The following is a 24,102-nucleotide window of genomic DNA, read 5'->3' as shown; positions in this document are numbered from 1 at the left end:
GGAGCCCCTGTCATTCTCTCTATCCAATCCATCAGTTTCATTTCTCTTCATAGCACTCCCTTGGATGTAGACACATTCCTGACTGTTTCTATTCCTCCAGTGCATGAATGTGAACTCAATAAGCCCAGAGGCTTTGTTTTACCCATCACTGTATCCTCAGCACCTGAAGAAGCCCATGTCATGGTACCACAGCCTCCTTTCCAAACTCTCTCTAGTCCTCCTCCTCGGTGCCCAGGTCATGCTCCTCCCCTGCCAGATGGTGCCCTGTGACCTAGCTCTTTCCTTCTCCTTCCTAACACCTACCTGCCCTGTGTCTCAATCCACCAAAACCCTGAAAAGGGAAAGAAACTGACTGGATGAACTTATTTTCAACAAGGACTTCCTATCTGACAGCAAATCCCCTTCACTGTAAGTACACCAGGGCTTTGACCTTGCCTGTCTAGTTCATCTGCCTCAGCACTTTCTACATGCTGGGTGCTCAGGGCTGCCTGCACCCCGGCTGCTCAGCCCTTTTCTACACCCAGGTTTTTTTACTGAGCAATAACTGGGCTTCACCTTTGCATAATGCCTTGCAGGCCCCCTGTGAAGAGTACTGCACTGTAGTCAAGTTGTTTGAATCTCGGTCATTCCTTTATGGCATCACTGAGAAACACTATCTTAATCAAGAAAAACCCTAATTGCATCTTTCCTATCCTGATGAGAGAGCACATGCCTGTGCTGCAGGGCTAGAGGCTGGAATAGAGCAGTTCATTTTGAGTCCAGGGCGTCTGGAGCCGGGAAGTGGTCACAGGCATTGTCTATTCAGAATCAGGGAGGCAGGTTGCACCTGCTGCTGGTGTCAGGGTTACTGGACAGGCTGCACAGGCTGTTTGTGTGTCCCATATGCACAGGCCAGCTCCCAGGGGCTCCCCACTCAGCCCACTTCTCCGAGGCTGCCTGCAAACTTTCTGTTAAGCAGCTTCCTGCTCTGCAGGGAGTTCTCCCAGATCCCGATCAAGGCACAGATAATTGATCTATCAGCTTAACCGGGAAGGAGAGTGAGCGTGGGAGGCCGTGGGGCTGAGTGTTTTCTGTGTAGCATTCCCCTCCCTCCTGACTCGGGTATTAATTGCTACATTACCGCTGCCATGCAAGACAGTCGGCAGAGCCGGAGCGCTCCAGCTCCTCCCTCCTGCTCTGCTCATCCTCTCTCCCCTCGTTCCCTCGGAGTGCCTTGTGCCCCGGCAGTACTGTCCTGCCCCGACATCCTGAGGTCCTCCCGTGGGGAGGACTTAAGTGGACAGCAGGAGGGGGTGGAGGGAGGGAGGGTTTGCCCTGCAGGCTCTCTGGATGCAGAAGCTGGACTCGCTGCAGAGGCAGCTGTGCTGTTCCCAAGTCCAGCTTCAGGGGTGCATCCATCTCTTGGGGTTCCAGGGGGCACACAAGGTGGGTGCCATCCCTTCCAGGCACTGACGTAGAGTCAGCCTTCCCTCTGCCACCATGAGCAGCTGCTCCAGAAGATGCAAGCTTGGCTTTGTGAAATTTGCACAGACCATCTTCAAGCTCATCACCGGGACCCTCAGCAAAGGTAGGGAGACTGGCCTCGACCCTTGTTTTCTGTCTTGATGTGGCCCGGCTAGTCGCATTGTCTTGGTACGGTGAGCGTGGCCATTCCAGTGTGTCCAGGTCTCGGAGGACACTGGGGGAAGTCGGCAGCTGGGATTTGAGGTTGCTGACAACCTGGGTCCTGTCTCTGAGCAGGCAGGCACCCCGCCAGCAAGCTCAGCCGGCTGTAATTGTCTGGAACTTTGGAAATGGAGTTGGTGGTGTGTGGCTGATTGGTTAGAGGAGGCAGAGGGACAGAACCCTTCCTAGAGCACTGGAAGCGGCTCGGTGTGACTGGAGTTTCAAGAAGTTATCCGCGGAGCATTGTGTTTTGTTGATAAAAGAGAGATTTGATGCAGTGGGTTGTGAGTAATTTTGCAGAGCAGAGATGCCTGAAGGGCCGGCGGGAGGTGGCAACAGGGCTGGAATCCGCGGTGCCTGGTGAATTCAGAATCCGGATCAGGTCTGTGTCTCATGCGCCAAGAGCTTTCTCTCCTGGATTTCTGGGTTCCTGTTTCTGGGAACTTGTTCATCGTATTGCTTTCCTGGGTCCCTGTTTCTCTACTTCTCATGCCTGTGTCGATGCCCAGCTTTTCTACTTCTCCTAGAACTGGAGTGGCAAGAGGTTTGCAGGAATAACTCTCCGAGCAGCCCAGAAAGGGGGTTGTGGAACAGAACTAGGACTACAAGTACATCATTCAGCCCGAGCTGAGGCTGACGGCCCTGTAGCCCCGGCAGAAGGAAGGCTGACTCCTCAGGGCCCATCCCTCTCGCTCAAACCCCTTTTATACTCTGTACCGGGGAGGGCAAGGCACTCACAGAGACTCTGGCAAACTTTCTGGAGATAATGTAAAGGGAAAGCAGCCTCATGACGTGGTTCCACTAGCTGAAAAACTGTCTTTAAATATTCATGCCCTCTCTCAGGAAGAAAAAGCCTTTGGGTGGGGGGTGAGGGTGGGGGAAGGTACTGGAAGTAGCAGGCAGAATATTCAGGAAAGAAAGTCCACAAACCCTTGATCTGATCAGGATTTTGAAAAATAGCAATGAGAGAAGGGAAAGGCCATGTGTAGCCAGCTCTCAGGACAGGACTTGGATTCCTGCTGCCTAGCAGGTTTGGCCTGGTATACGTCATATGGCGTGTGTGGCTGGGGGAGTGGGGAGATTTTCCTTGTCTCCTTCCTCAGGCTTTATGACCTTCCTGTCATTTCCTTACTACCCTTCTGAAATAGGACACTGTCCCTCCCAAGGCACCCAGGGTGGGCATCCAAGGAGGTCAGGATGTCTGGCAGAATTATTGGAGACCAGGAGTCAGATGAACAGGAGGTAAGGGGGATGTAGCCATCACAGTTCTCAGTGGCTTTATTTCCTGGAGAGGAAAAAGCAGAGGGGTTGGGAGTTTTCACAAAGTTCCTCCATTCACTGCTCATGGACAAATGGAGGGTTCTTTTCTAGTCACAGATACCAGGACCTCAAGGAGTGATGGTAAGGGGCAGCAACCTCTCCAGAAGTGCAGCAGAAAGAACTTTGGCCCAGACTGAGGAATCATAGGTCTCAATTCTGACTTTCTACCTGGGCAAGTCATAGCCTTTCTGAGTATGTTTCCTAATCTGTAAAATGAGTCCTTTACCTCCTGGCTATCAACCTCCCTAGCACTGTTGTGCAGATCCAAGGGATGGGGACATGGGATCCCTTTATAAAATGTGTGACAGGGACCAGATGTGAGGGAGGACTCAGGGCTGGGAAGGGCATAGGTCTGCAGAGTGGGACCCAGACCCATCCCCCTGCAGGGCCAGGGTCAGAAACTCTTTCATCTAATCTCCTCAGGTGGGTCTGTACAGACAGCATCAAGGGGGGTGAGATCACAGGAGAACATTATGCAACAAGAGGGGTGTACAAAAAATGAGTCAGTAGGGGAAAGAGTGTGCAAAAGATTGAGAGAGAAAGAGAGAGAGAGAGAGATGGACAGACACAGAAAGAGAGACAGGGAGAGAAACAGAGAAAGAAAGAAAAAGAAAGAAAGAAAGAGAAAGAAAGAAAGAAAAAGAAAGAAAGAAAGAAAGAAAGAAAAAGAAAGAAAGAAAGAAAGAAAAAGAAAGAAAGAAACAGAAAGAAAAAGAAAGAAAGAAACAGAAAGAGAGACAGACAGACAAAGAAGACAGAGAGAGAGAGAGAAGGGCAGAGAGATATCGACAAAGAGAGACAGAGAGACAAAGAGACAGAGAGATGGGGGGTACATGGCCATTTGTATTAAACAGCATGAAGGTATTTTCTTCTGCATATGTGCCTATGTTCATCTGCTCAACTTTACTGGGCACCTACTCTGTGCTACACTCAATGCGAGACAATAGACACCCGAATGAGCTAGGCACAAGCCCTCCATCAAGAAATGTGCAATCTGGTGGGGGACACAGACCTAGCACACCAATACCCTTGGACATCAGACTGAGAAGCAGGGGGGCCAACGAGCACAGAGAAGGGACATTTGGGACAGATCTGGTGCCCCTCCAAACATTGGCAATCAAGCCATGACGGGGAGGAGAGGCAAGGCTTGGCAGGTGGCAGGAGGTCAGCGCCGGCAGAGGGAGCAGCATCGGAGTGTCGGTCTCTGCAGAGAAACCAGCTGCAGGGCGGGACAGCCTGGCTTTCTGCTCAGAATCCCAGAGTCTGAGATCCATGTGACACAGAAGTGACTCTGTGGGGACCAGCGCTGGGGACCAAGTGGCTGCCTGGCCGTCTTCTGACCTGCTTTAGTACCAGGTTTTCTGCAACCAGGGAGACAGGCAGCCCAGGGAAGGCACCAGGGCAGGATCACATTTTAACAGTGTCTGCACCCTCTTTCTCGGCCCTGCAGAAAGCACCAAGTGTGTACACAGCCCTGCCTCCGTGCCAGGCACATGCTGAGTAGCTGGTGTTCTGCCCAACCCAGGTGTTTGCTAAATATTTGTTAAGTAAATGGAGAGCATGGGAGCAGGGCCAAGCCAGGGAAGCTGAAAAAGATCTTCAGAGAAGATCTAGAAAAAAGCTTCCCAATGTGTAGGCCTCCCCAGGTGGATTTCGATTTGACCCTGCATGGACACATAATGATTGCTTAATGATTTCTGGTTTTAATTCAATTTCACTTATTCATTATTCATTGCACTGAGTTCTAGATTTGCAGTAATCCAACCCTTGGGAGTTGGATCTTTCTTTGTTCCTTGCATGACTGAGGAACACAAAGAGTCTGTTGGACCAGACTGTTGGTATTGGGGGCAACTTATTTTTTCTCACCAGCCTTGGGAACACCTGGGGCAAAAGGAAGGCCCAAGTCACCCTCTCTGTCCTGGCTGTGTCTGATTCTTGGCGACCTCCCCCCATGCCAGCAATCCTCTTTGCCGTGAGTCGAAGGTGCTGGTAGTGGCCAACTGCTCTAACTCCCCTGCACCTACACCTCATTGACTCTGATCTTAATTGTGATCTGTGTTCCTTTTAGGAACATGTTGTTTGCTAGAGGAATCTTTTCCACTAGACTTAAGCCCTAAGAGGGCAAGACCATGTGCATTCTTTCCCACTATAGCCAGAGCCAGTACAGTGCCCAGTATGGGGTCGGTGCTTCACCAGTGGTGTTAAGTGAACGGAACAGCACAGCATGGCACAGATGCCACACCGGCCTGAGAGGACCCTGATGCAAGAGCTTTCCAGGAAGCATTTCACAGCCCTGTCACACAGGCGCTCAGTAAATGCTCACAGAATTCTGTTCAGCTGCAACAGAGGCTGCAGCCAGGGGGTGAGCCTCCGGGCACGTAAAGCACTAAAACTCTGCCTGAGCTTGCTTAGTGTCTAGGAAGGGCAATGAAGTGTTCCACAAGGCTGGGCAGGTTGGCTTCTGCACCCCACTCCCTCTCCTCCAGCTTTATTTTTATTTATTTTGCATAGTTGATTTCTCCCAAATTAAAAAAAAACTATTTTGCATTTAAAAAATGCCAACTACAAATGATGTACGAAGCACAATTGGTTGCTAGACTGGGACATCCTTGGACACTCCAAACAGGCTGGAAAGACTCAGGCTGGGTTCCTCGCCTCTGGGGCCTCAGTTTCCTAATCTATAAAACGGAATCATAAAACTCTTCTCATAGGATGAAATGAAATTGTGTAGATATAGCTCCCTGCATATTCATTGGTGAATGTGACTGTGGTTATTAGCTGGTGCTCACAGTGGTTAGGATCCTCAGGACGGGGACTCTCTCCCTCTCATTGCTTAACACTAGGCACAGACCCTGAGCGGCACCTGGAGATCACTGAGAGAGCATATGGCCCTGTCCCTCAGTTGCTGGGTAGCTTTAGACCCCTGCTTCCCTGCTGCTGAACTCGCCTTCTTCAGGGCCTGCCTGGTGCCCTCTCCCTCACCTGATTCCTTATAAGGCGTTAAAAGCGTGATTCCTAGAGCCAGTCCCTTGCCTGCTGTTTAACTTAGTAACAGCCCAGCCCCTGGCTAGGATTCCTGGAGAAACAAGGATCTGGGGAACCCATCTCTTTCTTTTTCTTCACAGCCTGTCCCCAGGCCCATCACAGTCTTCCTGGCGGCTGTCAGTGAGGGTCAGAAATTGTGCAGCCTCCATTCTGGCCTGGGAGTTTTCAAACCATCTTCTTCTGCATATGTTACCCCAGGCACAGAATACAAAGCTGAAGTAAGGGAGGGAGAACTCCAATCCTGAAGAGCTTCTAGGGTTCTCCAGGCCACCCATGAGGATAGGGGTGGGGGGTGTGTGATTAGATAAGATCTATCTCAAGGACAGAGCCTTGGAGTTCCCTCCTCAGCCACCACCCCCATCAGAAACATGTTGTTCCTCTTGCATCCTCCCACTCCTGGTCAAGAGACTGACCTTGGACCTGGGGACGGTCTCTGCCTTCAGGCCTGCTGGGCCAGAGTCCCGGCCGTCTGCCAGCTGTATGAGGTTGAGTCTGTAGCACAACCTCCCCAAGCCAAGGCTCCCCTCTCTTAATTGGAGATGGTAATCAAAGCAAACGCAAGAGGTTGTTTTATAATCGAATGAGGGTAATTCAAGTCAGGGAGACAGCTCAACAGCTTGCAGGGCAAATGCGGAGTCTGCTCTTGCAGGGAGCTGAGGGCATGTCCCCCTTAAAGCATGTGTCCTAGGAACCTTCCTCGCCTCATCTTGTCTCACCCTGAATGTAGGGATGGCAGTCACCATTTGAGCAGATGTGGAAACTAATGTTTAGCTAAGCCAGCTGGCCCAGCTGGTGAGTGGCAGAGCTGGAATTAGAAGCCAGGTCCTACTGGGGACAAGACTAGGCTCTGTCCTCTGCACTCACAGGCCTAGAGAAGGCCCTGCCTGCATTACCCCTTACCCCGCCACCAACTGGCTGGGTGGCACCCACATAGAGCCCCCCCAAGGTTCCCACTAATTTTGATGGTGGTTTTGTCCCAGTGTGTCTCATCAGAGCAGCCACTTTTGAATTGCAAAGGATTGTGACAAATTCCTTAAGGTGGCATGTCCTTGGTTATGGGGAAAGGGAACAGTCCAAGGTCAAGGTCAGCAAGGTGGCCATGCCAGTGCTTTCTTGGACAGTCATGCAGGGCCAGGGCACCTGCCAGTCACTGAGTGAGCTCCATGTCTGTGAGAGCCCCTCTTCCATGGCTCTCCCTTCTTGTAGCGCGAGTGTGACAAGTGGTCTTGTCCCTGGGGAAATACACAAGGTTTCGAACATTAGACAGTCAGGAATTGAGGTATCGTAGCTGTTTACTAGAATTGTCTGGGAAAGCACCGGCCTCCACGCTGGGGGTCTTGGGACTTGCAAGATGTTGTAATGCCTGCTACCAAAAGGAGGGCGCCACCTTCCCATGAAAAGCTCCAGCTGAATACTCCCTGTTGCCGGGGGAAGAGAAAGTTCCCACCACCCAAGTCCCGGCTAACTCACTGTCAGATAGTGCAGGACAAACAAGCACTAGGGTCACTTTACAACAGACCCACTTCCTGGAACCTCTGAGCATCTGCGCCCTGTCGCAGGCAGAAAGCTCCATTCCCCCAGGTGCTTCTAGGTCCCTTCATGTTTCTTCAGCCCCAGACTGGAGCCTGCCCTGGTGGAGAACGTGCTCACCTTGGTTCTGCCAACACCCAATGGCCTCATCCCAGCCTGCTAGTCTCACTGTCCTCACCCCTCAGTGGCAGACCCAGCACTCCCTGATCCATTTCAGGAGTTCAAGTATCTTCTGGGGTCTCCACAGTCCTACAGCAGTGGGTAGAGAAGGTGAGACTACCAGCCACCCACTAGGACTGCCCCTCCCTGGGGCCTCCCAGCCTATCTCCTAGATAACCCTGGTGCCACACAGGAATAATTTGTTCAGGGCTGCTTATCCTGGCTCTGCTGCATAGACATCCTATTAACTTCAAGACCACGGGGGAGCGGCTAGTTTGTTCCAAATTAAAAGTCTCTGGAAATGGGCCCCTCTGCCAAACAGGAGGGCACTTCAGGTCTCAATACCATGGCACCAGGAAGGAGAGGATCAAGTCAGGTCTTAATCAGCCTTTTGAGGCCCAGAGGTCCCCTGCCATGCCACAGCAACCCCCATTTCCCCCAGTATCCTTAGGGTGACAGAACCATTCTTGGGTCACCTTGCTCTCAGACCCCAGGTCCCAAGACCCTGAGCGCTGTTGCTTCCAAGGATGGAGATGATGAAGTGAAGTAGCCATGGCAAGAAGCAAGTACAGGGAGAGAATGCACAGCTCCAGAGCCCAAGAGACCTGGGTTCAAATCCTGCTATTCCTCTCAGGACAGGCTTGGGCAAACCCTTCCCTTTCTTGAGTCTGTGTCCTCCCCTACATGGGGCCAGTGATCCCCACCACATAGAGCTACTGGAGACTGAATGAGATGAGGCATGTGACAGGTGGAGTACCTGGCTCATAACAGCTGCCCAGTTAAAATCAAGCTCACCGCCCTTCTCTTCTCATGTGATTCAACCTTGGACGAGTAGCCAGGGGACACAAGGCTCAGGCTCTTTGCAGCATGTCCTCCTCCCTGCTCCTGCCTAGATGTGCTGCTGCTTCACCATTGTCCCCCTGCCCCTAGTCACTCTCGATGACAAGGTCTATAGTTCAAAATGTCAACAACTGAAGTTATCCTTTTTATTTAGTTATTTGGTTGTGTGTGGGTTTATTGGCCATCTACTCCCATGAGACTGGGAGCCTCAGAAAGCACTCACACGTGGGAATTGCCAACAGAGCCTCAAGCACCTACAGTTGCTGGGTGTTGAATAAATGATTACTGGACACATTCCCTGCCTGGCAGCATCCAGCCTTGTGGCTGCATTCCTTTTTGGGGGGTCTGGTCTCTGTCAGGTGGGTTCTGAAGCCTCCCACTCCCATCTCCCTGCTCTGAATTTCTGTGATGGAGTTCGATGGCAGTCACCAGCTACAGCAACCTGGATAAGATGGGATCAGTGCTAGTGAGACCACAGGCCTGGTACCCATTCTCATTCTGTTCCCTGGTGCTCTGCCTGGGGGTTCCTCTTGTCAGCAGGCCCATGCGACCCATTCACTGCCGCCGGCCGAGGACTCCGCTGAGGCCCGGGGTCCTCCCCAGTGTCCATCTGTGCCCAACTGGAAAGGCAAGAGGGAGAACCCCACAGATGGGCAGGTTGCTGAGGAGAGGGACTTTTGGGGAGAGGATGTGGAGGAGGGGGAGCCAGAACTCCAGAAGAAGGCCCCAAAGAGGTCCCTTCCCATCACAGAGACCGCCCTCCCGCTGCTGCTCACAAATCTTTAGTCTGAAGCAGAAGAGAGCTTTCCTCCTCCATGATGGTGGGGTGGGAGGACCACAAACACAAAGCCAGCTTTGGTCCTCTCGCTAAAACCACCAAGATTCTGTTTGGTGTTCTCAGGGATGCATCAAACAAACACTTCAGAGCCAGATATGGGTCTGAATCCAGATCCTCACATTTGCTTGCTGTCTTAGTCCATTCAGGCTGCTGGAACACAATACCATGGACTGGGTGGCTCTTACACAACAGAAATGTATTTCTCACAGTGCTGGAGGAGGGAAGTCTGGGATTGGGTGCCACCAAGGCCAGGCTCTGGCAAAGGCCCTCTTCCTGGTTAACAGACACTGCTTTCTTGCTATATTTTCTTCTTTTTCTTTTTTGAGTGGAGTCTCATTCTGTCACCCAAGCTGTAGGGCAGTGGCACACTCACAGCTACCACAACTTGACCTGCTAGGTTCAGGTGATCCTTACATCTCAGCCTTCCAAGTAGCCAGAACTAGAGGCACACATCACCATGTCCAACTATTTTTTAATTTTATTTTAGAGGTTAAGTCTTGCCAAGTTTCCCAGGCTTGTCTCGAACCCCTGCTCAGGCAATCCTCTCACTTCTGACTACCAAAGTGCTGAGTTTAGAGGTGTTGGTCACAGCACCTGGCTTGTCTTCTTGCTATATTCTCACAGGGAGGAAAGCATGAGGGAGCTCTCTGACCTCTTCCGATAAGAGCACTAATCCCCTTCAAGAGGGCCCCACCTTCAGGACTAATCACCTCCTGAGGGCCCCGCCTTTAAATACCATCACACTGGTGTTGGGATTTCAGTCTATGAATAGTGGTACACAAACCCTCAGTCCATTGCACTAAGCAAATGCCTTCCTGCCTCTGAGCCTCAGTTTTTTCATCTCTAAAATGGAGCTGCTAATTTCAAAGGTCTCTTATGACTTTAGAAATTAAAGATTGAATAATAAATCATGGCAGAACGGACAGCATCTGCTGTGTGCCCAACAATGCCTAAACATTCCACACTCACCATTTTATTTAATGCACACAAGAATTCTCGAAGATGGAGAATTCTAATAAACCCCATTTACAGATACAAAGACCGAGAAAGGAGTCACAGCCAGCATGGAGCAGAGCCAGGATTGGGAGCCCAAGCTGTTTGTCTCCAAATCCTGTATTTAACCCTTCCCTACCCTGCCCCCATTAAACTCCTTCTATTCCTAAAAATCAGATCCAATGTAAGAAGCCAACAAAGACAAAACTGATTCCTTCCCAGTTTGGCCAAGAGTCAACACACACTCTTACTCCAGAAACCAGGGTGAAGGGCCCTGGTTATAATTGAAGAAGCTCGATTCAGGAGAATGCCCTCTGAGGCCTGAGCTCCCCAGTCCACACCCCACACAACAAAACACATATCCACAGCCAAACAACAAAACGTATGAGGAAGGTCCCCCTTACAAGACTGCAAGGATGGGGGTAAAGGAAACACAACCCAGAGAGTGTTTCCTGTTGTGTTTCTAATCTGGCCATTTTCATTCTTGCTGGAATGAAGTTGGCTAGAAGCTGAGGCCCAAAGTTGGGCAGGAGTCAGGTAGGGAGGTGTGATTCTGGGTTTCTTGTCTGAGAGGCTGGGGTTAGGCCATTCAATTTTCTTTCTGTAATCTTTTGATTAACCCTGGCCAGTTGGGTGACATTTTCAAACCATCTGTGCTTGGCAGGTTGGGCCAAGCCCAGGCTTGCTGCTTGGTATCTGCAAACATCAGCTTGGAGCCGGCTGTCTTGGAGCCTGGGATGCCTCTAAGCCACAAGGCATATTGGATTGCAGAACAGCTCATGCAGATTAACTCTACCAGTGCCTCAGGAGGCCAGGAACACTGGCTGTCATTCCAAGCTCAACAGGAAGCATAAAAGGAATGCTCATTGCCACCGTCCACTGGGTGCTACTTATTTTCTGTAAGGACCCCCACTTCAATCCAGTCCTGTCTCTGTGATTTACCTGCTTTTATTCTGAATCAGAGGTTTGGAGAGGCTGAATAACTTCAACATCACAAAGCCAGAACTGGGACTTTAAAAAACCACGTGCTAAAGGAGCACTCCCGGGCTAATTCCTCAGCATCATCACTGTCTGCTGCTATGGACTGAATTAAGTCTCCTAAAAATTCATATGTCGGCCATTGCCTTACTAGACGGTGGTGTGGCCATGTGCTCTTTGAACTATGGCCATCTCCATGTTTCCAGGCTTTGGCTCCCTTCCCTACCTTGGGGAGAGGAGTCTCCTCCTTCTCTCTCTAATTTACTTTTTAAATAAACTATATTTTCTAATCTAAAAAAGAAAAATCATATGTCAAAGCCATAATCCCCAATGTGATGGTGTTTGGGGATAGGGCCTTGAAGGAGGTAATTCAGGTGGAATGAGGTCATAAGGGTAGGGCCCTAACTCAACAGGACTGATGTCCTTATAAGAGGAAGAAACACCAGGAGTGCACATACACACAGATACCGTGTGAGGATATGGTGAGAAGGTGGCCATCTACAGGCCAGGAGGAGAGCCCTCACAAACACCAACCTTGCGGGCACCTTCATCTTGAACTTCCAGTGTCCAGAATTTCGAGATGACACATCTTGTGGTTTAACCACCCAGTCTGTGGTATTCTGTCATGGCAGCTCTAGCAGTCTGATAGAGCCCTGTAGACAATTCGCATAGCATCCTTTCCCTTTTTTTTTTTTTTGAGTTGGAGTCTCACTCGGTCGCCCAGACTGGAGTGCAGTGGCCGCTCCCGGCCACCGCAGCCTCGACCTGCTGGGCTCCGGCGATCCTTCCGCCTCAGCCTTCCGAGTAGCCGGAATTACAGGCATGCGCTACCAAGCCGGACTGATTTTTTTTGATTTATTGTAGAGATGAGGTCTCCCTGCCCAGGCGGGTCTCGAACCCGCGGCCTCGGGCCATCCACTCACCTCAGCCTCCCAAAGGCGCGGGATTACAGGCTGAGCCATCGAGCCCGGCTCTTTCCCATATTTTTATTGTGATAAATATATATAACAAAAATTTGCTATTTTAAACATTTTTAAGTGTACATGTGGTACAATCATCATCACCATTCAACTCTAGAACGTTTTTCATCTTGCAAAACTGAAACTTTGTACCCATTGAACAATTACTCGTATTTTCCCCTCCCCCTACCCCCCCACCCAGCAACCACCATTCTACTTTCTATCTCTATGACTTTAATTATTCCAGTACATTATATAAGTGGAGTCATGATCAGTATCTGTCCTTTTGTGTCTGGCTTATTTCATTTAGTATGATGTTTTCCAGGTTCATCCTTGTTGTGGCATGTGTCAGAATGCCCTTCCTTTTTTTTTTTTTTTTTTTGAGTTGGAGTCTCACTCTATCGCCCAGACTGGAGTGCAGTGGCACGCTCCCAACCACCACAACCTCGACCTGCTGGGCTCCGGCGATCTTTCTGCCTCAGCCTTCCAAGTAACCGGGACTACAGGCGCGTTCTACCACGCCCTGCTCATTTTTTAATTTATTGTAGAGATGAGGTCTCGCCAAGTTGCCCAGGCGGATCTCAAACCCGTGGGTTCAGGCAATCCACTCACCTCAGCCTCCCAAGGTGCGGGATTACAGGCTGAGTCACCGAGCCTGGCTTATATATATATTTATAGTCCTTTTGCTGGAAAGTGTCTCCAATGGTTCCTTGACACATTTAAAATCATATGCGGCCTCTGCTCTGTGGCCTATGGGCCTTGTATGATCTGTCCTCTGCACTTCTGTCCTCCTTCTCTTGTCTCCCTCTCCCTCTGTCCACCCCAGGGATAGATACCTCTCAGACACCAGGCCACATTGCCCTTGCTGAATACCAGCTCCTTCAGCCTTATGGATCTCACAGTTCCCTCGGACTATGCTCTGGACACTTTCCACCAACTCGCCCCAGCTCTCTCCCTCACTTCTTTCAAATCCCCCCCATGTCTGAAGCAACACCCTCACACTCAATCTCCCCCAATGTCCCCTAATGCTGTCTTGCTTTTCTGCATAGCATTTGTTTGCTCTTGTAACTACATGATACGTTTAGTCACTTTTAAATTTTTTATTCATTTTAAAATTGTTCTTATTGTTTTTACTAAAATTGTCTATATTTAAGGCATACAGTGTGATGTTTTGGTATACATTGTGTGCACATCTAGGTGTGGCCAGAGTCATGGTGGTGAAAGAATTCACCAAGACAGTTATGAATTAAGAAAGGTAGATTTATTAAAGAGAGAAGGTGTCACAAAGAAAGCAATGGGCACAACAGTAAAGGAGAGAGTGTCTACTGTCAGCAAAGAGGCAGAGGCTAGAGACAATTTTTATAAGGCTGTATCAGGGCTGAGTGCAGTTTCAGCGGAATTGTCTGCATGCCATAGAGAAGTTTGCAAAGGGAAGTTATTTTGTATGGAGAGTTTCCACAAGATAGTCTGTTGATTGTGATGTTATGTTCTCTTTTATTAAAGATAGAGGTAATTAAATTAGCCGGGCGTGGTAGTGCACGCCTGTAGTTCCAGCTACTTGAAAGGCTAAGGCGGAAGGATCACCGGAGTCCAGCAGGTCGAGGCTGTGGTGGCCGGCAGTGGCCACTGCACTCCAGTCTGGACAACAGAGTGAGACTCCAACTCAAAAAAAAAAAAAAAAAAAAAAAAATAGAGCTAATTAACAGCAATGGTTAACTTCTTTTCTGTTTGCTACAGGCTAAAGTTTAGTTTACAACAATGATTTACAGCTGGTAAATCACTGGGCTTTTACAACTCTTGCTGTGGTCAATAACATTTCTTTGTAAAATTTTATCTTGCAATCCCTTTCTTCAAAGTAATTCATCCAGTTGTCACTGGCCTAATTGGGCCACATATTTTTCCACATTATACACATGCATAGTAGATTATTCAAGCTAATTAACACATCTGTCTCTCCTCATAGTTGCCCTTATGTGTACGTGGTGCAAACACTTTTGGTCTACTCTATACACAGATTTCAAGCATATAATACAGTCTTATTAATGGTAATCTCCATGGTATATGCAATCTCTAGAACTTGCTCATTCTTCATAAATGAAAATGGAGAATTTTGACAAACATGCCCTTTGACAAACATGCCCTTGATAGCCACATATTTATGATACAGCTCATCTGCTAAGAGTTCTGTATGAGGGCAGAGGCATTGTCTGGTCCATCACTGCCTTCAGTACCTGGCACAGGGCCAGGCATGTAGTAGGCGGCAAAGTCGGCCCTGGAATCTAAGCCTTTGAATTGCCTTTAATTTCCCTGCCCGTTCCACCCTTCATGTGCTATCCTTTATCCTGCCCCTGTCTGTCCAGACTTACTCCTTGGCAAGGCCGCCAAAGTTCCTGTATGCAGGACGTGAGGGTTTAAGCAGTCGTCTGACTCCTCAGGCACCATCCTCAGAACTACCCTTCTCAGTTATTGCAGCTGGGGTGCTATTTGGCTCATTTCTGATTTAGTCTTACCATGGAGACAGGGAAGCCCTGCCACTGCGAGGGAACTGGCAATGGTTTCCACTCAAGAGGCTCCTCCATGAGGGCATGAAGTGAGCGATTGTTCGCTAGGGACAGCCTCTAGGGGTCAAGACACAGCTGGCCCCCTGCCTGTGTTCCCCTACAGCCCTCGGGGATTCAGGACCTGCTGGGAACATGATTTTGGGGCTTCATCAGATGCCAGATCCAATATCACCACTTACAAGTTTTATGACCTTGGGAAGTCCAAGGAGGTCACTCCTTTGGGTCTTGCTTTCTCATCTGTGAAATGGGCACAAGAATGCCTGTATCATAGTAATTATTAAAGTAATGAACTTGAAGTGTCTAGTGCAGTGCTTGCATCATGTTAAGGGCTCAATATATGATGGGCTGTTTCTGGTTTTGTTTATCCTGTTGTTTTTTTTTTTTTGAGTTGGAGTCTCACTCTGTCACCCAGACTGGAGTGCAGTGGCCACTCCTGGTCACTACACACTGCAGCTTCGACCCACTGGGCTCCGGTGACCCTTCCGCCTTGGCCTTCCAAGTAGCTGGAACTACAGGTGTGCGCTACCACGCCCAGCTAATTTTTTATTTAATTTTGATGAGGTCTCACCAAGTTGCCCAGTTAACCTGCACCAAGTTAACCTGCAGGCTCAGGCAATCCATTCACCTCAGCCTCCCAAAGTGCTGGGATTACAGGCTAAGCCACCAAGCCCAGCTGTCCTTGTTGTTTATAAGGACCAAGCTGTTTAAATCTCCTCTCATTGCGTCCTAGTCAAACCAGGGACGCCCCAGGTCTTGAGTAATGGCTAGTTGACTGAAATCAACCATGTGGACCTGAAAAGTCAGAGACATCTTCAACGTTCTCTTTCCCTACCTGGAGTAAAAGTGACGGTGACAAAGTGTCTTATTCTAGACAGATGGGATGGGAAAACTAATGCTCCACAGAGCCTTTAGAATCTTCTGTGCACTGTTTAGGCCAGCCCCTTCCCCACTCCTGCCTCACTCACAGTTGACCTCCTATGATGAGAAACAGTAAGGGGGCAGTAAAACCTTCATTTGTGAAGTTCACTTGGGGGCCAGCAGAAGGAGGTGGAAGAAGTTTCCAACACAGACCTCTCTCCTGACTTCATTCTTTCTCTTTACATATCCCTGGTCTTGAACCTTCAGTTATCTCTGCCTGTCACCCCTTTCTGTTCTCAGCATGGTCCCTGAAGTCCCAACCCTTCTCACGTCTCACCTGTTTTGCAGCCATAGCCTGCAAACCGCACTGCTTCCTCTTTCTTCCCCTCTGCCATACATGGCCAGGAAAGGAGATGGGCTATTAAACCCTTTGTCCCAGGAACCCTACTTCTAGAAATCTATTCTAAGCAAATCATCAGAGATGTGCACAGAGGTGTTCAGCAGGGTAATAGCACATTATTTATAGTAGTAAAACATTTGAGACAATCTAAGCATTAGTCAAAAAATAGTGCATTAAATAAATTTTGGTCCATGTATCTGATGGAATAATGTTAAGCCTTTGAAAAATTATTTAAGGACTATTTAATAACATGCAGAAATGCTACTGACATCATATCAAGTGGGAAAGCTGGAGAAAAGCTATATGTCTAATGTAGTTCCAGCCTGTGCATAGATATGTGTATGAAAAAGTAAAACAGAAAAAAAAAAAAACCCTGAAATATTAGCATGAGTTGTAGATGGGATTAAAGGTTGCTTTTTGAAGTTATTTTTGATATTTCTCTGTAGTGTTTGAATTGTCTTCAACAAGCATTCCCATGTAAGCAGAAACCACAGAGATCATTTGCGGAAAACACATCTTTAATTTTATAATTCTTTTCATTACTGTGAATGAAAGCTGTCCTTTCAGGCTGGATGCAATGGCTCATACCTGTAATCTCACTGCTTTGGGAGGCCAAGGTGGGTGGATCAATCACTTGAGGCCAGAAGTTCAAGACCAACCTAGGCAACATAGTGAGACCTTGTCTCTACAAAAAAAAATTAGCCAGGTGTGATGATGCATGCCTGTGATCTCAGTTACTTAGGAGGCTGAGTCAGGAGGATTGTTTGATACTAGAAGTGGGAGGCCACAGTGAGCTATGATCATCCATTGCACTTCAGTCTGGGTAACATCAAGATCCTATGTCACACAAAAAAAGTTGTGCTTTCACTACCATGATATCACTGGCTGTCCACTCCGTGTTAGAGTACACCCCAAACTGCCACCCAAGCCTCCCAGTCCTAGCCTATCTCCTGTTCCTGTATCTCCCAACCTCCATACCCATTCTCCTCCAGCAAAACTGGTCCCTACATAGCACCCAAACCAGCCTGGTGTTTTATGTCTCTGAACCTAACTCACAAATGGTTCAGAAACACACACACCTACACACACATGCACAGAGATAGACAGACATAGGCAAGAGGGAGTGCAAGTATGGCAAAATATTGATCATCATCGGTAAATCAAGATAATTGATATGCATGCTTATAAGTTATTAATTCTTCTCATTGTAGTTGGACATTTTCAAAATAAAAAGCTGGGGAAATACTTGTAAAGGAGCAGTATAGTATAGTGTCTAAGCTCTGCACAAAAAAACTGAAATATTAGTTCAAATCCCAGTGCCTATTGATTGGGCAATATAGTGACACTAGGCAAGGTGCTTACTTTCCAAGACTCAGTTTCTTCCTCGGTCAAATGGGGGGAAGAAAAATCCTACCGTTAATTGTTTCCCACAGTTGCCCAGAGGAAGTGCCATCTTGATTGTGGTGAACTGTTAGTATCAGAGTATCAGTGTTAAATCTAGAAATCAAATTCTTTTTTTTTTAAAGCCGGAGTCTCACTCTGTCATCCAGGGGGAGTGCAGTGGCACCGTCATGGCTACCGCAGCCTTGATCTCCTGGGCTCAAGTGATCTTCCTGCCTTAGTCTCCCAAATAGCTGAGACTACAGGTGCATGCCACCACACCTGGCTAATTTCCTAAAGTTTTTTGGAGATGAAGTCTTGCTATGTTGCCTAGACTGGTCTCTAACTTCTGGGCTTAAGCAATTTTCCCTCCTTGGCCTTCTAAAGTGTTAGGATTACAGATGTGAGCCACTCACCCGCCCTAACATTCTTAACAATGAATACTTTCTACCTTCCTAAGCCACTCATGTCTGGACAACTAAGTAAAGTGCTGTGGCTCTGGTATCTTTTGTTTGTGCAATCATCTTTCTACCACTGGCCCTTGGAGGTGTTCAAATGCAGTGCCAGTCCATCTGGTATCCATATCTTCAGACCTTGGTACAGAGGAGGCAGCCCATAAATGCACCAAACTGCCACATTAGGAACTTGAAGGGTTCAAGCTGTACCTTAAAGCAGTTCTTCTCATCAGGTACAAGTTTGTGATTTTGCTGATATAACCACTCTATTCCCATGGGCTTCCTTGAGACATGGCATCACCTTGACAAATTAGCTATGGGTACAGGCATCTTGCAGTTGGCATGGAAAAGCAATTTAATTTCCAATTAAGCCTGATTTCTGGGGCAGGGGGTTTGCCTGCCTCACACTGGGAGGATTATTCTGGACAGACTCATTACTTTCGTGGATGATGAGTCTCCCATGAAGTGTACTCTCGAGGAACCTGGTCCTTTGACTCTTGGAACGGTCCAGTGAGGCAGGGCTTCGGCCCCTGTACTGCTTTTCCACAGGTATTAAGTTTATACAAGAAGATTCAAGAAAGGTCAAAGAAAAGACAGGAGTCAGTCTGCTGCAGAAATTTTCAAGACCGAATGTAGCTAGAAATGGATTGAGAGGGAGAGAGGGGTGAGGCAAAGCAGTCCTCAGTCATGCCCACAAGAAAGAGAGGTAGAAGTCACTAGTGAGAGGAAGTGGCCGTAGGGAGTTCTTCAAGCCCAAACAGAAAAGAAGCAGAATTATCAATGGAAGAAAACACATTTGTTCCAAAAGAGGACAGACATCCGTGGGGCATTCCTTATGCACCAGGCACTGTGCTGAGTCCTTCCCATCCATCACTGCATTGAGTCATCACAAGCACCCTATAAAACACATGAAGTCACACTCAATCTCCAACTGAGGATGTCGATGTTTAAAGAGATTCAGTAAGCCGCCCACGGTCATAGGCAAGCCAGATTAAAACCTTGTTTTTCAGAGCTTTCTTCCCTGCAGGCTCCCTTCCCCAGGATAAGCACAAAACCATAGTGTAGGGTCATAAGAGTCATGTCATGCTGAGCTGAAACTTATTCCTCTAAGTTGTGAGAATGAGAAAAATGCCTTTAAAACATGTCCCAAGAGGCAGTGAAAATAAATGATGACTGGACCTGCTTGGGGCAAGTGGTCTGATGGAAGGGCAGACGACACCCACTTCTCTGTTGGCCTGTTCTCCTCTGCTCCTCAAGGAGGGAGATCTGAGAAGGCAAGGGTCCTGTGAGGTTCGGAACCCTGCAGAGGACTGTAGCTGCTTCAAATCAATGGGGGTTTGGCTTATGGATCAAGGAATTTCAATTCCAAGGGTTGGAAAGAACCAATAGAGGGGAATGAGGCACACAGCCAGCAAGATTATAGAAAATTTAATTCGATGCTAAGAGGGTGTCGCACGGCCCCATTTTTATTAGTGATTGTAAAAAATAACTCTATAGCTATATATAAATGAGCATGCTGTCAACTCCTGGATACAACATCTTAGTGTGGATGAGTAAACCAGTGGTTTGGGAACACTTGAAAAAGAAAACAGAGGTCAATATAGGAAGGGTTCAGTCACTGAGAAAGCCATGCCAGACTAGTCTCTTGTAAACTGAAAATAAAATTTTAAGCCTTCCCCCGCCCACCAACTGAATGAACCCCCTTTGAGCCAAGGAAAATGTATAAGATAAATTCCAAAATGGGAAAGGAGGTCAAGCACACCTCATTATGCCCCCTTCCTTGTGGAGTTTTAGGTGCAACTGGCCAGTATTAGCATGGAGATAGAGATTATAAGACTGATAAAACAGACTCCGTGGCAGCAAGATATCAAATCCCAACCTGACTCTGGGGTAACATTACATGACAGATAAAAATGAAAAAAAAAACCAAACTAAACATTAAACCCCAAAATACATTTGACATATTTTGAAATGATCCTACAAAGCCACCTCTTTGCATCTGTAGACAATCCCCCTCCCTAGATGAGTCTGACACCTTTTGAGACATTCACCACCTATTCTCTCTGAAGCCTGCTACTTAGAGATTTCATCTATATAGCAACAACCTTGGCTTCCATAACCCTCCTTAATTTTAACCAAGCATTTATTTCTACTGATTTCATTCCCAACCAATTGCCAATCAGAAAACCTCTGAAACCACCTCAGACCTGTAATTTCCACCCCTACCTGGCCCTACTTTGAGATGCCTTGCCTTTTGGGGCCAAACCAATGTAAACCTCACATATATTGATTTACGTCCTTGCCTGTAAACTTCTGTATTCTCAAAAAGTCTAAAACCAAGCTGTAACCCAAGCATTTTAGGCACATGTCTTAAGATTTCTTTGGACTGTGCCTTGGGCCTGGGTCACTCATATTGGCCCAGAATAAACCTTTTAAAATATTTTACAGAGTTTGGCTTTTTCATCAATATTCTCTTCTGTTTTTTCACAGAGTGACCAATCAGAGGATCGGTGTGGCCATAGCATGCCTGGGTTCCAACTTGGTGTTTTGATAGACTGTAGGCTAGAGAATGTGTGTTCATGCAAATAATAGCTGACTTCATGGCCCCTGTCCACCTTGACAGTGCCCATGTTACAGCATGGCCAAGTTCTTATGCCTACTGCCCCCAAAAACCAGAACTGGCACAACCATTACAATGAAAAAAGAGTTTAATATTGCAGAGCAGCTGAGCAAGTAGGATAGGAGGTATTACTTAAATCTGTCTCCCTGAAAATTCAAAGGATAGGGTTTTTAAAGGAAATTTCATGGACTAGGGGATAGAGACTGTTCATTGATTGATGATGTCATGGGGGGTGTTGAAACTATCATCTTGTTTCAGGGCCAATTTCTGGGAGGGGGTACCACAGGACGAGGTGAGTGAGCTTCCCGATAGGTGTTCTGGGTTCATGTGGGGTCTCAGATCCATCAGAGTACAAAGTGTGAAAAATATCTCAAATACTGTTCTTAAGGGTCTACAATAGATTCTATCAATAAAGCAAGTCTCATAACCATAAGTTACTACCTCCTGGGCAGAGAGCAATTATAGAGGTAATTTAGGAAAAAGGTGCAGGGGAGGTGGGATCACTGGATACTGGAGCCAGTCCTGTTCGTCAGCCTCTGCTTTTGTATCTGTACAGTCTTAAGGGAGAATGTGTTTAAGGAAGGATTATTTATTGCTGTTTAGGGGAGAATATCTTTATCAGCCTTGCAGGGCAGCTTCCCACTTCCCCAGGTGTTGGGACACGAAGACACTCAACTGCCTGTTACTGGAGTGACATCAAACTTAGAAACAACAGATTTGTTGATTTCTAACCATGGCTGCAACTTTCAGGGGTTGAGTCTCTTCTACAACTTTTACCCTGTGGCCCAACATTCACTTTATATAGATGGTTTCACCCACAGCGGAATCCCTGCAAGGCTTTTTCAGATAATTATCCTTGATCATCACCACACATCTATTAACTCTTCAGAGTTGTGTCCCGGGAGTCATTTGACAGATTGGGCTCTGGAAAGGTATATAGGGGCATCTAACAAGTGACGACAAAAATTCCAAGTTCAATTAAATGTGCTTGAAGAAGTTTATTCTGAACCAAATATGAGTGACCAGGCCCAAGACACAGCCCCAAGAAGTCTTAAGAGCATGTGTCCAGGTTAGTTGAACTGCAGTTTGGTTATATACATTTAGGAAAGCAGAAGTTATTTTTTTTTTTTTTTTAAACTAATAATAATAATCAATAATGTGAGATTTACATTATTTGACCTGGGGAGGCAGGACATCTTCAAGCTGGGGCATACAGATTTTAAGTGGATTCAAAATTTTCCTACTAGCAATTTGGAAGTACAATCTAAGAATTTTTGCACACCAGTAGAGGAGATATCTTGCTGAGATAAGGGGGTGGAAAATCTCCAAGTTTCTTGATATGTACATGAAGTCCTATACTTGGCAGACTTCAGAGAGACTAGATAAGTGTCTTACAAGGTGCTTGGAGTCTGGGAGTCCCCACGAGACAGCTTTACAGGGACATAAAACACTTTGATTTCCTTCTTTATCTGTTGTGTGATGTTATGCCACAGTCAGGTTGGAAAACAAACAACAGAATACATAGCAATAGGGTAATCAAACTCCATCTGATTAGTCCTTACCAGGCCTGACTCCCCAGGCCTCTTACTTAGGAATTTGAATAAGAGAAACAGGGCAGAATTTAGTCTTCACAAGCCCTCAGTAGCTGACTCTGTCTCGCACAGTACTTTTCACTTTTTTTTTCTTTTTTTGAGTTGGAGTCTCACTCTGTTGCCCAGGCTGGAGGGCAGTGGCACACTCATGGCCACCCCAGCCTCGACCTGCTGGGTTCCGGCGATCCTTCCACCTCAGCCTTCCAAGTAGCCAGAACTACAAGTGCGTACTGCCATGCTCAGCTAATTTTTGATTTATTGTAGAGACGATGTTTCGCCAAGTTGCCCGGGCAGGTCTCGAACCCGCGGGCTCAGGCAATCCACTCACCTCGGCCTCCTGAAGTGCTGGGATTATAGGCTGAGCCACCGAGCCTGGCCTTCTTTTCACTTTTAATATGGGGTAGAGACAAAAGAACAAGAGTCCCAATGGTTAGAGACCAGTCTGAAGCCACAGTGTCTAGATTTGAATCCCAGTCCTGCTGTTTGCTAACTCCTGATCTGGGGCAAGTTAAATCCCTTCCCTGTGCCTCAGCTGCCTTGTTGATGAAATGGAGATCCTAATAATAATCTCCAAGGATGTTATTAGTGTTAAACAAGCTGTGCCTAGAAGGGCTTGACCCAGATCCTGGCATACAGATAGGTGCTCAACAAACATTAGCTCTTATTACTATTAGGAATGGCAGGTTCTCATACAGGAAGAGATTAACTAAATATATCCCAAAAGGGTGGTGGCTACATCTTGGTTTAGTGAGTTATTCATCAAAAGAGGTGTTGCTGCAGATTGTCACTGAAAAGAAATGCTATAGAAAGGGTGTGAGAGTTTTTTCCGTGAGGTCAGGAGCCAGGTAAGAGGGAATTTTCCTTCGGACACCAACTAGTTCTGACACTGAGTGCCCTACAATTTAATTCAGTGTTGATACTAACTACCGAGTTAGCCCAGACCTTATGGATCAAAGGCTCAGTCCTACAAGACTGCCCCATTTAGATATCAGCCACAAATAGGGTACCCTAGCAATCCACACTTCTGCCTGACCAACGGGGGTTTTTCATGACTTCCCAGGTATGATAATCCACTAAAATGAGCCATAAAACTCAGGAAAACACTTTACTTGCTATTACTAGTTTATTACAAATAATGTATCTCAGAAAAAGTCAAATGGAGGTGTTGTACAGGGCAAGGTATGCAACTGGGGCATGCAGAGTTCATGCTGACTCCCAGTACCTTGATGTGTTCACCAACCCAAACCCCATTATTTAGGGATTTTATGGAGATTTCATTATGTAGGCATACTTGTTAAATCACTGGTGATTAAACTCAGTCTCTAGCTTCTCTCCCTTCCACAGAGCTTGTGGGGTGGAACTGAAAGTTACAAGCTTGTAGTCAAGGTTTAGTCCTTCTGGAAAGCACCCCCCATCCTGAAGCTGCTTATGGACCCATCAAGAGTCACCTTGTTAGAATAAAAGATGCTCCAACCTCCCCTATCACTTAGGAAATCCCAAAGGTTTTAAGAGTTCTGTGCCAAAGACTAAATATCTTTCTGTGATACCACAGAAGATTCAAGCACCAAATAGAAAGTGAGATGTACTAAATAATCTTTAAAGTCTTACTGGCCCTTAGAGAACAAGAATTTGTACTTGAATATGCAAAATCAAAAGGGAGTGGACCTTTGTTTATTGCAGCACTATTCATAGTAGCAAAGACATGGAAGCAACCTAGATGTCCATCAACAGTGGACTGGATAAAGAAAATGTGGTACTGATATACATGGAATATTATACAGCCATAAAAAAGAACGAAATCAGCCGGGCTCGGTGGCTCAACCTGTAATCCCACGCCTTTGGGAGGCTGAGGTGAGTGGACTGCCTGAGCCCGTGGGTTCAAGACCCGCCTGGGCAACTTGGCGAGACC

The 24,102-nt window shown here is 47.3% G+C and overlaps 1 protein-coding gene across 1 annotated transcript in view; it reads left to right on the top strand.

Moving 5' to 3' along the window:
- Nucleotides 1-1,131: 1,131 nt before the first annotated feature.
- Nucleotides 1,132-24,102, top strand: part of KCNIP1 (potassium voltage-gated channel interacting protein 1) — a 399,998-nt gene continuing 377,027 nt past the window's right edge. Inside the window, exon 1 of the mRNA XM_008061094.1 lies at nucleotides 1,132-1,567. Within this exon, the coding sequence (XP_008059285.1) occupies nucleotides 1,480-1,567 (88 nt within the window). The 5' untranslated portion in view covers nucleotides 1,132-1,479. The remainder of the gene's footprint in view (nucleotides 1,568-24,102) is intronic.

This window comes from Carlito syrichta, unplaced genomic scaffold, assembly GCF_000164805.1.
Source record: "Carlito syrichta isolate Samal-C Ts95f unplaced genomic scaffold, Tarsius_syrichta-2.0.1 Scaffold93688, whole genome shotgun sequence".
NCBI classification, from domain to species: Eukaryota; Metazoa; Chordata; class Mammalia; order Primates; family Tarsiidae; genus Carlito; species Carlito syrichta.
The sequence above is the reverse complement of the archived record's forward strand: the minus strand, read 5'-3'. Positions and strand labels throughout refer to the sequence as shown.